This window comes from Lepus europaeus, chromosome 21, assembly GCF_033115175.1.
Source record: "Lepus europaeus isolate LE1 chromosome 21, mLepTim1.pri, whole genome shotgun sequence".
Lineage (NCBI taxonomy): Eukaryota > Metazoa > Chordata > Mammalia > Lagomorpha > Leporidae > Lepus > Lepus europaeus.
The window spans coordinates 53,234,129-53,247,733 of NC_084847.1; the positions used below are offsets into that span (position 1 = coordinate 53,234,129).

At 61.0% G+C, this 13,605-nt stretch overlaps 1 protein-coding gene across 2 annotated transcripts; it reads right to left on the reverse strand.

Annotated features, from left to right (window-relative positions):
* Window positions 1–1,940: 1,940 nt before the first annotated feature.
* On the reverse strand, window positions 1,941–5,223 carry TRIM56 (tripartite motif containing 56). 2 transcript variants are annotated; one of them, XM_062180579.1, is made up of 3 exons: window positions 5,095–5,223; window positions 4,309–4,426; window positions 1,941–4,228 (listed from the first exon to the last, which is right to left on the reverse strand). In XM_062180579.1, exon 3 carries the CDS (start codon window positions 4,225–4,227, stop codon window positions 1,951–1,953), a length of 2,277 nt encoding a protein of 758 aa, XP_062036563.1. In that variant the 5' UTR covers window position 4,228; window positions 4,309–4,426; window positions 5,095–5,223; the 3' UTR covers window positions 1,941–1,950. The 2 variants fall into 2 exon arrangements, with proteins under 2 accessions (XP_062036563.1, XP_062036564.1); XM_062180580.1 differs by having other exon boundaries at window positions 1,941–4,231.
* Between the last annotated feature and the right edge of the window lie 8,382 nt (window positions 5,224–13,605).

Consider the following 13,605-nt stretch of genomic DNA (forward strand, 5'->3'; position numbering starts at 1 on the left):
CACAAGCCCTTGCCTACCTGCAGAGCCCCGCCCAGCTGGGAATCCCTTCCCCGGGCTCCGGTCTCCTCTCAGAAAGGGCAGTGCCATTAGCTACTCCCGAATGGTGTTAAAGAGGTGCATTTTCATAAATATTCGAGCATGTACGTTACACCATGGCTAATCATCACTGTGGCAGAAATATGCAGGTCTGAATCAAAGCACAAAAGAACTCCAAAGGGCCCCAATCCCCCCCAGTCACTATGTACAGAGCCGGAACCTGCTTCCACTCGACCACGAGTCAGACATACTTTTACCCTGTTATCACAGTGTGATGGTCATTCCAGATTCTCGCTCACTCTCTCTTTCTTATGACTGTACCACACAACTATGTCTTGCAAATAGTCCTCAGAGCTGTCATGTACAAAGACAGTAGCAGCTCATTCTCCCAAAGACCGCAATGTACTTAGCTATCACCCCACATTCGGGCAATTCCAGTTACTGACTTGTAATATACCAGGTGGTCACTGGCTATCTCTATGCAACTGTTTTTCTTTTTTTTCCTTTTGAGTTTATTTTCCCAGAATATATTTCCCCAAAGTGAGATAAAACATTCCTACATTTTTTTGACACTTGTCAAGTATTGCAAATTCCTCTCCCTCACACATCACGCTACACAGTGCCAAGAGCCTACGGATTTCTCCACAGCATTTTTGAAAGCTTATTTTTGAGGAATGCAAGTGGCTTCACTTTGCTCTCATGTTGCTGCAGCCTGCCCGTGTGTGTTTCTTCCCAGCGGGCCCGCAGGCGGCCCTGCACGTATCGGAGTCTCGCCTCTCTCCATCATCCAATCAATTCTGCGCAGTTTTCCTCACCGGCTTGTTTTGTTTTGAAATCTCCATTGCGATGCGCTGTACGTGCGTCTCCCGTCTTTCCCTAACTGAGCCTGTCCACTCGGACGGTGCTGCTGTCCCTCAGGGTCTCCACAAACAAGGAAAGGCCTCCTACCAAGGATGCCCCCTCTCCCGCCCTGATGCCCTGCCTGCATCTGAACTCCAAATGCCCCTCACAACTCCTTCCCAATCCCAGCGCTAACATTCGATTCCACCCTCTCGACGGCCATCGCCACCTCTGCCCAGAGAAAGGACCCGGGGTCTTGGCTCACCTCTCACTAGCTCCATTCCCACCGCACTGCTTTCCCAGCGAGCGAGGTTCCCCCACCCCCCAGCCCCACCCCCGGCTCCTAAGATCCTGGGGGTCCTTCCCTTCCCCTTTAGTTTGGTCAAACCAAAACTGACCTTTCCCAAAAGGAAATTTTGCTGGAAAACAAAGAGGAAATAAAAACTAGACTCAAGGAAACGCAAAGCCATCCAAACACAAGTGTTGCCCCGTGGAGACGTCACAGCCCACAGAGCGGCGTGGCGGGCTCCCCACTGCTCATACTCAGAACCCCAACTCCACAGGGTTTGGCTTCCCTGGGCCTCCTACCCCGGTGCCTGCACCTGCGTTTCACCGGGGAGACGGGGTCATTCCCCGCCAGCTCCACATCTCAGGCATCTTCTACCCCACGTGCACCCGGGCAAGGCTGAGGGGGGCCGGGTTCCCAGCTCCCTTCTGGAATGTGCTCATCTGGCCTCCCCTCCTGGGCTCAAGGATGCCCTGGCCCAGCTCCCAGGACTCTGCCTCGGCTACTCCACCAGGAATGGTTTTGAAGAACGCATCGATCGATTCCAGAAACCTGAACTAGACACAGCACTCGCCCCGCTCCGCTCCCCTCTCCCTGCTGCTGCGTTGCCGCTTTGGTCCCCGTCCCCAAGCGTCATCTCACCTCGAAAAGCTGCCAGCCCCTGCCCTCTGCAAAAATGGGCCCCCTCCTTGGCCACCGCACCCCAAGGGCCACCCTGCTCCCCTCCTGACCTCCCCTGCCCTCCCACCCTAGCCCCAGCCCCGGCCCCAACCCCAACCCCGACCCCTTTAACTGTCGGGAGAACGGACCCGGAAGACATGGATGGTCCCATTGCTGAGGGACACGACCAGGTACCTGCCGTCCACCATGGTGGTCACGCGGGGCTTTTCCAGGCCGTGGTAGGCCGTGAGGAAGTCGCCAAGAAGGGACCCCTTGGGGTCGAGGATCACCACCTTGTTGATTTCTCGGAGGGTCAGAAAGATGTAGCCCTTCTTGTCCACGGTCAGGGAGCCCGGCTGGCAGCCGTGCAGGCCCGGCCCCCGGTACTCCCCGATCACCTGGCCCAGCCCGTCGCACACCACCACGCTGTTCTGCTGCCAGTCCGAGCCCACGAAGTTGCCCTGGGGGCTGGCGGTGAGGAACACCAGTGCCCGCTGCCCGCGGCTGGCCCTGCCCCCGGGGATGAAGCGGGTGGCCAGGCTGCCCTCCATGTTGTACACCTCCACGTGGCCCGCTACGCTGACCGCCACCCGGTCCCCGCTGGGCAGCGCGGCCACCGCATGGCTGGCCTGGGACAGGCTCAGCGCCCGGCGCCACTGCACCTCGCCTTCGGGGCTGATAAGGTAGAGCCGGGCGCCGGCCGAGAAGGCCACCGCCCCCTGCAGGGCGGCCACACTGCACGGGGAGCAGCCCTCGGGGACAGGCACGGTGCCCTTGTAGTCGCCGTTGAGGGAGAAGCGTTTCAGTGCCCTGTTCTGCTCGTCTGCCACCAGGATCTCCCGCTGGCCGAAGGGACAGAGCCCCGTGATTCGCGGGGACCTCCGGTCTCCCGGCATGCGCGTGGGGAAGCTGCAGAAGAAGATGGGTCTAGGCAGGAGGCCGGAGCCTTCCAGGTTGGGCCCCGGGGCGGGGCTGGGCTCCCGGGAAATGGACTTGAGCCTGCCCTTAAACTTCCTCTTCTTGTTGGCCCTGGCACCCCTCTCTGTGTGGGCTCCTCGGTCTTCTTGGGGCGACTGGGCTCTGTCCTCCTTTGGGGTCACCTGGGCCTTCTCTGCTTGGGACACCTTGGCCGTGGCTTCCTCTTTGGGAGCCTGGGAGCCTCCATCTTCCGGGGCTGCCTGGGCTTTTTCCTCTTTCGGGGGCTGGGCCTCGGCCCGGTCCTCTCTGGGGCTCTGGGTTCCGTCCCCTCTCTGGGTGTCAGCACCTGCTCTCTCGTCATCCTCCCGGGGCGGCAGCTCCTCGAAGGAAAGTTGGAGCAGGTGGCAGTCCTTGTCCAGGAGCCCAGGGTGGAGCTCCAGCCGGGGCAGCAGGCACGGGGCTGGCCCGGGGGCCCAGGGACTGTCCTGTAGCTGCCGGAGCCTCTGAGCGATGGCTCCTTCCAGCGACAAGATCTCGGCCTCGCGACCCAGGCTGAGCACCCTGCGGGCAAAGGCGGCGGCCGCCTGGGCCACCTGCTCCCGGCTCTCCAGCTCGGCCAGCCTCTCCCAGGCAGCCTCCTCGGCAGCCTCCACGTGGGCCCGGAGCCGCCCCAGCACCTCCTGCTTCTGGGCCAGCAGGGCCCGGAGGACGCCTTCGGCCGCCTCCTCCACCTGCAACCCCACCCTGGCCGCCTGCTCCCGCAGCCGGGCCAACCCTTCCTTTTCCGACGCCCGGGCGGCCTCCAGCTCCGCCAGGTTTTTGTCCACGCCCGCCAGTAGCTCCTCAAGGCCTGGCCTGCGAGCGCGCACCGCCTCAGCCAGGGGCAGGCAGGGGTGGTCCAGGTGCGGGTCCAGGCGGCACTCGCGGCACAGCAGCTGTGAGCAGGGCTGGCACAGGAAGCGCAGGGCCTCCCCCGGGTGCTGGGGACACTGGGCGGCCTGGCGCTCCCGGGCCTCCTCGTCGTACCAGCCTGCCCTGTAGCCTACCAGGTCCACCACGCGGTGGCTGTGGGTCTGGCGGGTGCAGCGGTGCCCGTCGGCACAGGCCTGGCACAGGTCGTCGGCGCAGTCCAGGCAGCGGGCCGTGGCCGGCCCCCCGGCGCTGGTGCCCCCGACCAGAGGGCACAGGGCACAGGCTGGCTTGCCTGCCCGCAGGTCTCCCCTGGCTTTCACCAGGTCCAGGAGCCCGTTGACGAAGAAGTTGGTCTTAAAGGCGGCCACGCCGGCGGGCGGCACGGGCACGGTCTCGCGGCACTCGGGGCAGCGGATGTGGCCGCCGTCGGCCAGCTGCGCCAGGCAGTCCTGGCAGTAGGTGTGCAGGCAGGGCAGCGTCTTGGGCGCCCGGAGCTGCTCCAGGCAGATTTTGCAGGCCAGGAAGTCGCTGCTCAGGGCCTCCAGCAGGGAGGGCGCGGAGCCCTGGGAAACCATTCTGCTGGGAGAAGGGCACGGTCAGGGCCGCAGGGGGCCCCCTCCCCGAGCCCCACAGGACCCCCAGGCCTGTGGCCTTACCTGACTGGCCAGGAAGGTCCTTTTGGTCCCCGGGCGTCTTGGGCCACTTGTTCTCCAGCTAGGGGACTCCCCTCCCACTCCTGAGACACATTCAGTAATGCCGCTTGCAGAGTGGCGCCTGTGTGCAGGGGGCAAGAGCGAGAAGCCGCTGACTTAGGACCCCCACCCCCACCCCATCTTGGAGCGCCAAGGATTGCACAGGGAGCCGGGCTGCAGGCTAGTGTGCTGCACGCCCTCCCTGCGGGACGAGGTCCTGGGGTCCTGGTGGTTTAGGGGCTGGGGTACCAGGGGCGGGCAGGAAGTCTCACAGATTCAAGTCTGGTGGACAGAGTGGCTGGGACCCAGGACCCCCGGGGGCCTATACACCTGCCCTGGGGGGCATTCCGGGTGGTGGGGGCCCCGCTCCTGCCCTGACTTTTCCTGAAATGGATGCAGGCAGAAAGAAGGCTCCGTCTCTGTCCTGCCCTGGCTCTCTTGCTGGTGAGCACATTCCAGAAACCGCTGCAAGCAGGAACTGCCTGCCCAGCCGGCCGGCCTGGGGGCATTTCCCCTTGGTGGGGGCTTGGGGAGTTGGAGGGGTGTCCTGGGGAAGCCCCTGATCACAGCCTGGGCGGGTGGCGGGGGGCAGCGCTGCTTCCCGACTCCCCTCCTCGGCCTTCCGGCCCCTGGTCCCCTCCCTCCCCTTCCTCTTCCTCTGGCTCCCGAGCTCTCTCGCTCTCTCCATCTCCTTCCTCTTCTCCCCTCCCCTCTCCCCCCCTCCCTCCAGTCCAGCCTCCCACCCGGTACCTAGCCAGAGATGAACTTGGGCTCCAGGAACTAGAGAGACTCCCAGGCCTGGACCTGGTTGTTTGTAGCTGGTTGCCTGCAAGAGAAACAAAACTGAAACTAATTGTACTTGTGGTGCAACTTCCGTCCCTAGCCCGGACCCGGACTGGCCCCGGCCCAGGCCCCGCCCTCTTCCCCACCCCAGCTGGGAGGCTCTCCCTCGCGGGGGCCCCCACCCCATCAGGGCAGGGCCCCCTGCAGCCGCAGCCAGGTCTGCCTGCCTCGGATTAACCCGCAGAGCCGCCTGAGGGCTCTCGGAGAGTTTACTGGAGGGGGGAGAGATTAGAGCGAGACAGGGAACCAGCTCCGAGTCTGCAGGCCAGACCTCAGCTGTGCCACAGTTCCAGACCTGGGTGAGTTTTGCTGAGTACAGGAAAGGCTACAGGGACCAGAGAGCGTTCCTACAGGAGGCAGCAGCTTCCTTGGGCTTCTGGGGGAACGTGGGGAGGGCATCCTGGGAACCAGGAGCAGCAGGTGTGTGGGTCCAGAGGAATGCACACGGGCCTCCCCAGGGGCTGCAGGTTGTTTACGTCAGCTGGTGTGAGCAGTAGCAGATAAGGTTAGAGAGGGAGGCAGTGTGTAAGGGAGGCTGCCTCTTAACTTTTTTTTTTTTTTTCTTAAGATTCTCATTTATTTGAGAGGTAGAATTACGGGACACAGAGAGAGAGAGAGGTCTTCCATCCACTGGTTGACTCCCCAGCTGACCGCAATGGCAGGAGCTGCGCTGATCTGAAGCCAGGAGCCAGGAGCTTTTCTGGGTCTCCCATGTGGGTGCAGGGGCCCAAGGACTTGGGCCATCTTCCACTGCTTTCCCAGGCCATAGCAGAGAGCTGGATGGGAAGTGGAGCAGCCAAGGCTTGAACTGGCACCCATATAGGATGCCGTCACTGCAGGCACAGGTTTAGCCTGCTACACCACAGCACTGGCCTCTCATTTTTTTAAGATATATATTTGAAAGACAGAGTGGCAGAGAGAGAGGTCTTCCATCTGCTGGTCCACTCCCCAAATAGCCACAATGGCCAGCACTGGGCCAGGCTAAAGTCAAAAGCCAGGAACTCCATCTGGGTCTCCCATGTGGGTGCAGGGGCCCAAGCACTTGGACCATCTTCAGCTGCCTTCCCAGGCGCATTAGCAGGGAGCTGGGTAGGAAGTGGAGCAGCTGGGACTTGAACCACTGCTCATGTGGGATGCCTGTATCACAAGCGTTGGCTTACCCTGCCTCTGCACCACAAGGCTAGCCTCAGCTGTGTTTTATTGAAAAGGCCAAAATAACCCCTGAAAGGTGTTTTCTCCAGCATTTTAAAGAAGTTCACAGCACTGCCGTGCGTTCTTGCACCCCACCGTCTGGGCAGCCGTGGCGCTTCCGCGAGCGCGTCCGTCGGCTACCAGACGGGGTAAGGGCTCACTCCCCAGCAGCAGCCGGAACACAGATCCAGGGCCCAGGCAGAAATGGAGCGGCTGAGACAGTGCCAGAGAAGGGGTGGAAATCCACAAGAGAGAGGGAGTCCCAGGACCCACGGCTGGGAAAGCAGGGTGAGGGGAGGAGGGCGGGTCAGCTGCTGGACACCCCAGGCCAGGCGCTCACCCAAGCTGAGGTTGGAAAAAACGTACCGATGGCCCCCAACTTACGATGGCTTGACTATGCATTTTTTTAAAATTGTTGATTCAGTTGAAAGGCATAGAGACAGACAGACAGCACTTCCCTCTTCTGGGGTTCACTCCCCCAATGCCCACAACAGCTGAGGCTGGGCGGCGCTGAAGCCAGGAGACTGAAACTCCTTCTGGGTCTCCCACGTGGGTGGCAGGGGCCCACCTCTCTGAGCGACCACCTGCTGCCTCCCAGGCTGTGCATCAGCAGGAAGCTGGAGTGTGGCGTGGAACTGGGACCCCCGACCCAGACCCTCGGTTGCCCCAAGCATTGGCTCAGCTGCTGCACCCAGCGCCTGCCCCGCACTTGCACCTGGTCAGCACCCCAGCGGTGTTTGACGGTCATAAGCGTTCAGTAGAGATGCGACCTTGGGTTTGCAGCGTGGCCCAATCCTTCTCTTGCCATGTTGGGCCACGGCCCCGAGCCATGTGCTCCCCTAGTCCCACGGTGGGCTACCCCATGGGTTCCCAACACGTCTGAAGCAGGCCAGGCTGGGTCACCATGGCCAGTGGGTTCGGTACATTCAAGGCATGGGGGTGATCGACCCAGCATCTCCCAAGTAACCATGGGCTTCTGGGGACACGGCCCCAGACCAAGGGGAGGATTGTGGCTTCCTCTGAGATGGGGTTGCTGAGTGCCTGCTGCTGATAGAAATAGGCAGAGAGATGAAATTCTGCAGAGTAGATAAGCTGGCAGTGAGAGGGAGGGGGGACATGGATATGTTGCCGTGTGAGATTCTGAGACAAATGACACGCTAAGGCCTCAAAGAAATCACTCCAGTGTTAGGTGTATATATATATATATATATATATATATAAATTATATATATATAATATATAATATATATATAAATTAAGTATATATATATACTTAATTACTTAAAGGCAGAGCTGGGCCGACCTGAAGCCAGGAGCCATGAGCTTCTTCCAGGTCTCCCATGCAGGTGCAGGGTCCCAAGGACTTGGGTCATCTTCTACTGCTTTCCCAGGCCATGAGCAGGGAGCTGGATAGGAAGTGGAGCAGCCAGGACACAAACCCATGCCCATATGGGATGCCGGCACTGCAGGTGGCAGTTTAACCCATTGTGCCACAGCGCCAGCCCCACCCCTCAGGGTTGGTTTATTTGGGGTTCACAGTGAGCTCAGTGTGCAAGTCATAAGCACAACCTCCCCGCCCCCCCCCCCCGCCCCCCCGTCATCCTCACAGTGGCCTGGTGAGACAGTGGCAACATCATCTTCACTTCACACGTGAGGGAAGTCTTCCATCTCCCCAAAGAATCTGGAAGGCTTCTTGGAAGAGGCAGCCCTTCGTGCCCCGCCCCCAACATGAAACAATTGCTTCAAAGACCCACAGTGTGCTCCAGGCCCCATGGGGAGGACCGATTCCTAAATCCTTGGATGCTGCCCAGCGGTTACGGTTACCATGGAGACAGAAGCAGCTAGAGAGCACCGTGGCCTCCAGGAAGAGGGTGGGGCAGGGGGCGACTCCGGGAAAGGCTTCCTAGGGAGGGACCCCAGCGGGGTCCAGGAAGAAGCACCTGGCTCCTGGCTTCGGATCGGCACAGCGCCAGCCGTAGCAGCCATTTGGGAGGTGAACCAAAGGAAGGAAGACCTTTCTCTCTGTCTCTCTCTCTCACTGTCTATAACTCTACCTGACACACGCTGGTGCTTCACACGGGAACTCGTTGGCAGGCTGCACCGGTCAGGAAATAATGACAAGAACCAGCGTCCACGCAGCCATCAGCGGCCTCACTGCATTTTCCATGGGTGAACCCGTGAACGCAGAGCCCCCCAAAATCCAAGGGCTGACTGTAACTGGGTTTGTGTTTTTTTTAAAAAAGATTTTATTTATTCATTTATTTGAGAGGTAGAGTTACAGACAGTGAGAGGGAGAGACAGAGAGAGAGGTCTTCCATCTGCTGGTTCACTCCCCAAATGGCCGCAACAGCCAGAGCTGTGCTGATCTGAAGCCAGGAGCCAGGAGCTTCTTCCGGGTCTGCCACACGGGGCGGGGGCCCAAGGACTCCGGTCATCTTCTGCTGCTTTCCCAGGCCACAGCAGAGCTGGATCGGAAGTGGACGTCAGTGCTTTGTGCAGAGGTTCTGCTCAACCGCTGGAGCCTTTAGGGCTTCTGCTCTCTGTCGCGTGCCCCATGTGGGAATGGAGAGCACATTTAGGGTCCGGCTGTACTCAAGTCTTCCCCAGCTTCCTGGTACCAGCTGCTGGCTCCCTCGGGTGTCCCCTGCACAGGCAGGTCTAACGGGACACTCGGTGACAAATGCATCCCAGGCCAGCATCGTTGAACTGCTTCCATGGCAGGTGTTTGTCCTGTTGGAACACCTGCAACCCACATGAAGGAGCCTGGGTTCAGCTCCTGGCTCCGGCTTCCCGTTGTGCACACCCTGGGAGGCAGCAGTGACGGATCAAGTGGCTGGGTTCCTGCCACCCACGTGGGAGGCCTGGATGTGAGTTCCCCAGCTCCCAGCGTCTGCCTGGGCCAAGTCCTGCTCAATGCAAGCATTTGGGGAGTGAACCTGCAAATGGGAGCTCTGTCTATCCATCTGTCTCTCACAAAATAAACATATATAAATAAATAGATATAAAAAGGAACATTCCGTTCTATGCTGCAACATAGTTCAGAGTGCAATGATTTCATAATATTTATTTAAAAGCAGAATCATAGTTCGAGGCCCAGCCTGCAGCCCTGGTGTTGGGCGGTGGCCTGTGCCTGTGTCCTGAACCCATCCGGCTGGAGGTGTTCATTTGTGCTGAGAAGCAGGTGTGCGGCTAGGACTGATGCTCTTGCTCCAAAAACATTGTTCCTCCCTGCAGCTGTCCGGGCGAGACGGGCAGCGGATACCTCTGCTCTGCCTGCCGGCTGTCAGGTGCCGGCCACACCTGCCATGCCAGAGCCGGGCAGCACCATCCTCTCGGCGCTGTCGTTGCCATCCTGGCCCACCAGAGGGCGCGCTGTCCCCTGCTAAAGCTCCCTGCCAGCTCTGGGAAGCGGCAGGTACCACAACAGCCACCTATACCCATTTCTGAATCTGGCGTGGGTGCTCCTGCCCCTCCTCCAGCATCTGCAGCCTCTCCGCTCATCATAGCGTTGCCACGGCAACTGCTGCCTTCCTCTTCTTTCTCCCGTAGCCGATCCTGTTGGTGTATTCGGGAATCCTGTGTCCTGGACGGCTCCTCTCCCCATCTGTGCCCCCCCCAACCCCCGGAATCTCTGCCTCTGGCCCCAGGACAAGCCTGGATCCCTGCAGGGTCAGTTGCACAGGACAGCCGGAGAGGAGGCAGGGCTGGGTGAGGCTGTCAGCCTGTGGGTGGCACCTGCCGATCGTCAGAGACCCCGCTGGGCTGCGAGACCCAGGACCCCACCCTGCACCCTGGGCACCTCAGATACAAATGCCAAAGCAGCTGAAACACAGCCAGCATCGCCATGCATTTGAATGGCTGTGTTAAAAGCTGGCATATTGCAGTGCAACACGTGAAAACATCAAGACAAACATCCGCGCCGGCCAGGGCTGGGCACCACTGGATTTCCCTTTTGCCTGGGGCTCCCCCGTGGCTTGGCTCAGCCCTGCTGGGTCCTGCCTCCTCCTGCTCGGGCAAGAGCCTCTTCTGCATCTTTCCCCTGCCCTCCCCTGGATGCCCGACCTCACCCCCACCCCCGGTCCTGGCTCCCTGCCTCTACTGTCCTGCTCTGAAACCAGCTCCAATCCGATTCTTGCTCCCAGCACTCCCAGGCGGCTGCTCCGGCCAAAGTCGTCCACTGTCTCCACCTCGGGCCAGCTGGTCTGGCCTCACTGGAACCTCGGGCAGAGAGGAGCTGGCTCCCTTCCCCGAGACTCAGTCCTCTGGGCATCATGAGTCCTCCAACGTGGAGACCCTGGCAGGAAGCACTTGGTTCAGCAGTTAAGGTGCCATGGGGGGCACCTGCCTCCTACATGGGAGTCCCTGGGTTCAAGTCCCGGCTCTGCTCCTCATCCCAGCTTCCTGCCGGTGCACACCCTGGGAGGCAGCAGGTGACTGTTGGAGTGCTTGGGCCCCTGCCACCCACGTGGGAGGCCTGGATGCAGTTCCTGGCTCCTGGCGTCCGCCTGGGCCAGCCCGGGCAGCTCTGGGGAGTGACCCAGCGGAGGGAAGACCTCTCTGTAGCTCTCCCCGCCCCACCTTCTCAGGTTTTGGCGGTTTCTGAGTCCCGTTGGCCCCCTCCTGCCCCACCGTGTACGTGAGGCTCTGGGTTCCTTTCCAGCTCTAAGGACCTCTGAGATGTGAGCTCCACCACCCTGGGAGAGGGGAGGTGCTGTGCGTCCCACGTCCGAGTTGGAACCCCAGCAGCCCAGCACGTGACCTTCCGTGGAAGCAGGCTCAAGGCAGGTGCAGTTCCTAAAGACGAGCGCATACAAGGAGAGGGGGGGGCCTTACCCCACGTCGCTTGGGGCCCCTACAAAACGGACACTTGGAGGTAGAGCCCCAAGGGGAAGAGGAAGGCAGAGACGCTTCTGCCAGCCGAGGAGCACTGGCCAGCCAGGCACCCCGCAGCTGCAGAGACGCCGGGGCGGGACCAGCCCTGCCGACACCCCCACTTCGGAGAAGACCAGTTTGTGCTCCCTGGGGAAGGGCAGCCACAGAGACCCACGGAAGAGCTCAGCCCCTCTCCAGCGCGTCTGAAGCCTTGATCTGGGGCCTGGCATTCAAATCTTTGGGGCTCCCCCGACCCTATCCCACCCCTGGCCCCCAGACTCAGCTGCGAAGCCACTGCACACCCCTGGCTCCCTGGGCGTCACAGATGGAGGTGGTGATGCTCGGGGCATCTCTGACTTACTGGACCAGATCTCAGGCCTGGCTGTTCTCAGCTTGGATCTCTGCATGGCCGTGGCCGGCTGGATCCAGTAAAGGGGGTTGGGGAGTGATGAGGCAGAAACAGCTGAGTGTGGGAGCCATGCCCCAGGGGGGTTTAGTTCAAATCCCAAGCACAGGAACAGCCAGGGGAGGGAGGGGCAGCATCGCTCCTGGGTTCATCTGGTCAACTCCTGTGTGCAGAGGGAGGATCTCTCACTGAAACTCCATCCTCACAGAGGTAGCAGGAGGAAGCCGACCCCCAAGCCCCCGAGGGACCGCTGGGGGGGGGGCTTGGCTGGAGGGGGCTAGTGGCCCCCTCCCTCTGCACACCTGAGCACCTGTAGGGCTGGGGCACTGTGGATCCCCACGTGTGTGCTGCTGACTGGGAGGCTGACCGCTCCCAGGCCTCACAAATGGTGGAGCCCAGGAGATGCAGGAGGCTTGGTGCTCAGGGTGGCGAAGCTGGCACGCCTGGGGCCTCTGTGAGCCAAGGCTCAGTGCCAGGTCATGGGGGCTGTCAGGGGCCCTGCCCTCCTGGGAGACTCCAGAGAGCACTGTCATAGAAGAACAAGACTGCCCTGTGCCACCCCTCCCCCCAGTTCTCTGTCTCTCCCCACCCCCACTTCCCCAGCACCTGCCCGACCAGGATGTCGGCCGCCCACGTGACCCAGCCAAGAGGGCTCTCATCAGAGGCAGAACACTCCAGAGCTGTGAGCTGAACGCACCTCCCGTCCTCATCAAGGTCGCTGCGGCGGGGACTTTGTTCCGACAGGGGGCATCGGACTGACACGAGCTGTCACTGCAGTGCGGACAGTACTGGGAATCCGGAGCCCGGCCATCGGTGGACCGTCACTCAGTCCTCACCGGGCATTAAGAGAGAGCCACACGTGGGGTCCCAGACAGAGACGGCAGGCAGCAGGTGCACCTCACGAGCTGGCGCTGCAGGCGCCCCTGCAGGGAGCTGGCGGCCGCCACACCGAGTGCTGGCTGCTGGTCTCAGCCACGCACCAAGCCTCACTGGCTGAAGCCGAGTGTCTTCAAGGGGGCTGCGGGCAACTGACCTTGGTCCTTTCTGCTGGCCAGCACTGGCCTGGCAACCCTGGCTCCCCCTGCCACTCCCCTACCCTCTCTCCAACAACCAGACACTGGTCCTGCTTTCCCTGAGTCTGCCTCTGGGTGCCAGCCGCTCTTGACCTTGGCAAACCCCAGCTCCCGGGCTTCCACCTTGATGCCGGCTGCCCTCACCCCCTCCTCGCCGGCTCTGCCTCCCGCCCTTGTCTCCCTCCAGGAGGCACTGAGCTAATCAGCCTGATTATCGCCCAAGTTCAATTCCACTTTCCTTGGCTCCAACACGCAGTAAATTTCCTCAGCTGCCCGGCTCCCCCGTGAGTCCTGCCTCCATCAGGGAGCCCGGCTGAGGGAGGGGCCACCGCCCCCCCCAGCCCCCACCTGCTGTATCATCATAGCAGAATCAGCACCCACCAGGGGGCCTGGCACAGCCGGCAGAGGTCTCACCCCTCGGGCAATTCCTCTTGCTCTGCACATTTAGGGGGTGGGCAGGCGCATTAGTATGGGGTTTTTATTTTGGAGGGGGTCTCAAGAGAGGGCCGTTGAAGTTCTGGTCTCCCCCCATGCTTGACCCACCCTTGGGGCCTCTGCTGTTCTCAGCAGGTGACCTGAGTGACCCCGGAGAAGAAGGAGAAAGGCCAGGCTGCTGGTTTTATTCTCAAAGGAGCTCATCTGACCATGCCTTTCATCTTGACCGTTTGCAGCAAGAGAAGGGCTCAGATGGGAAGAGAGGAGATGGGGAGAGGAGTTCTGATTCGATTAAGCCTCACAGGCACCGATGATAGCTGCTATGCTGTGCATGGCACAGCGAGCCAGCCGGGGGAAGGACGCACAGTGTCACGGAGACACAGAGGGGTCACATCAGGGAGGGCTTCCTGGAGGAAGTGGAATTGGAGTTACAGGAGGCCC

Bases quoted from the DNA above. Each gene is read 5' to 3' on its own strand.
- TRIM56 (XM_062180579.1), bottom strand. From the start codon at position 4,227: ATGGTTTCCCAGGGCTCCGCGCCCTCCCTGCTGGAGGCCCTGAGCAGC.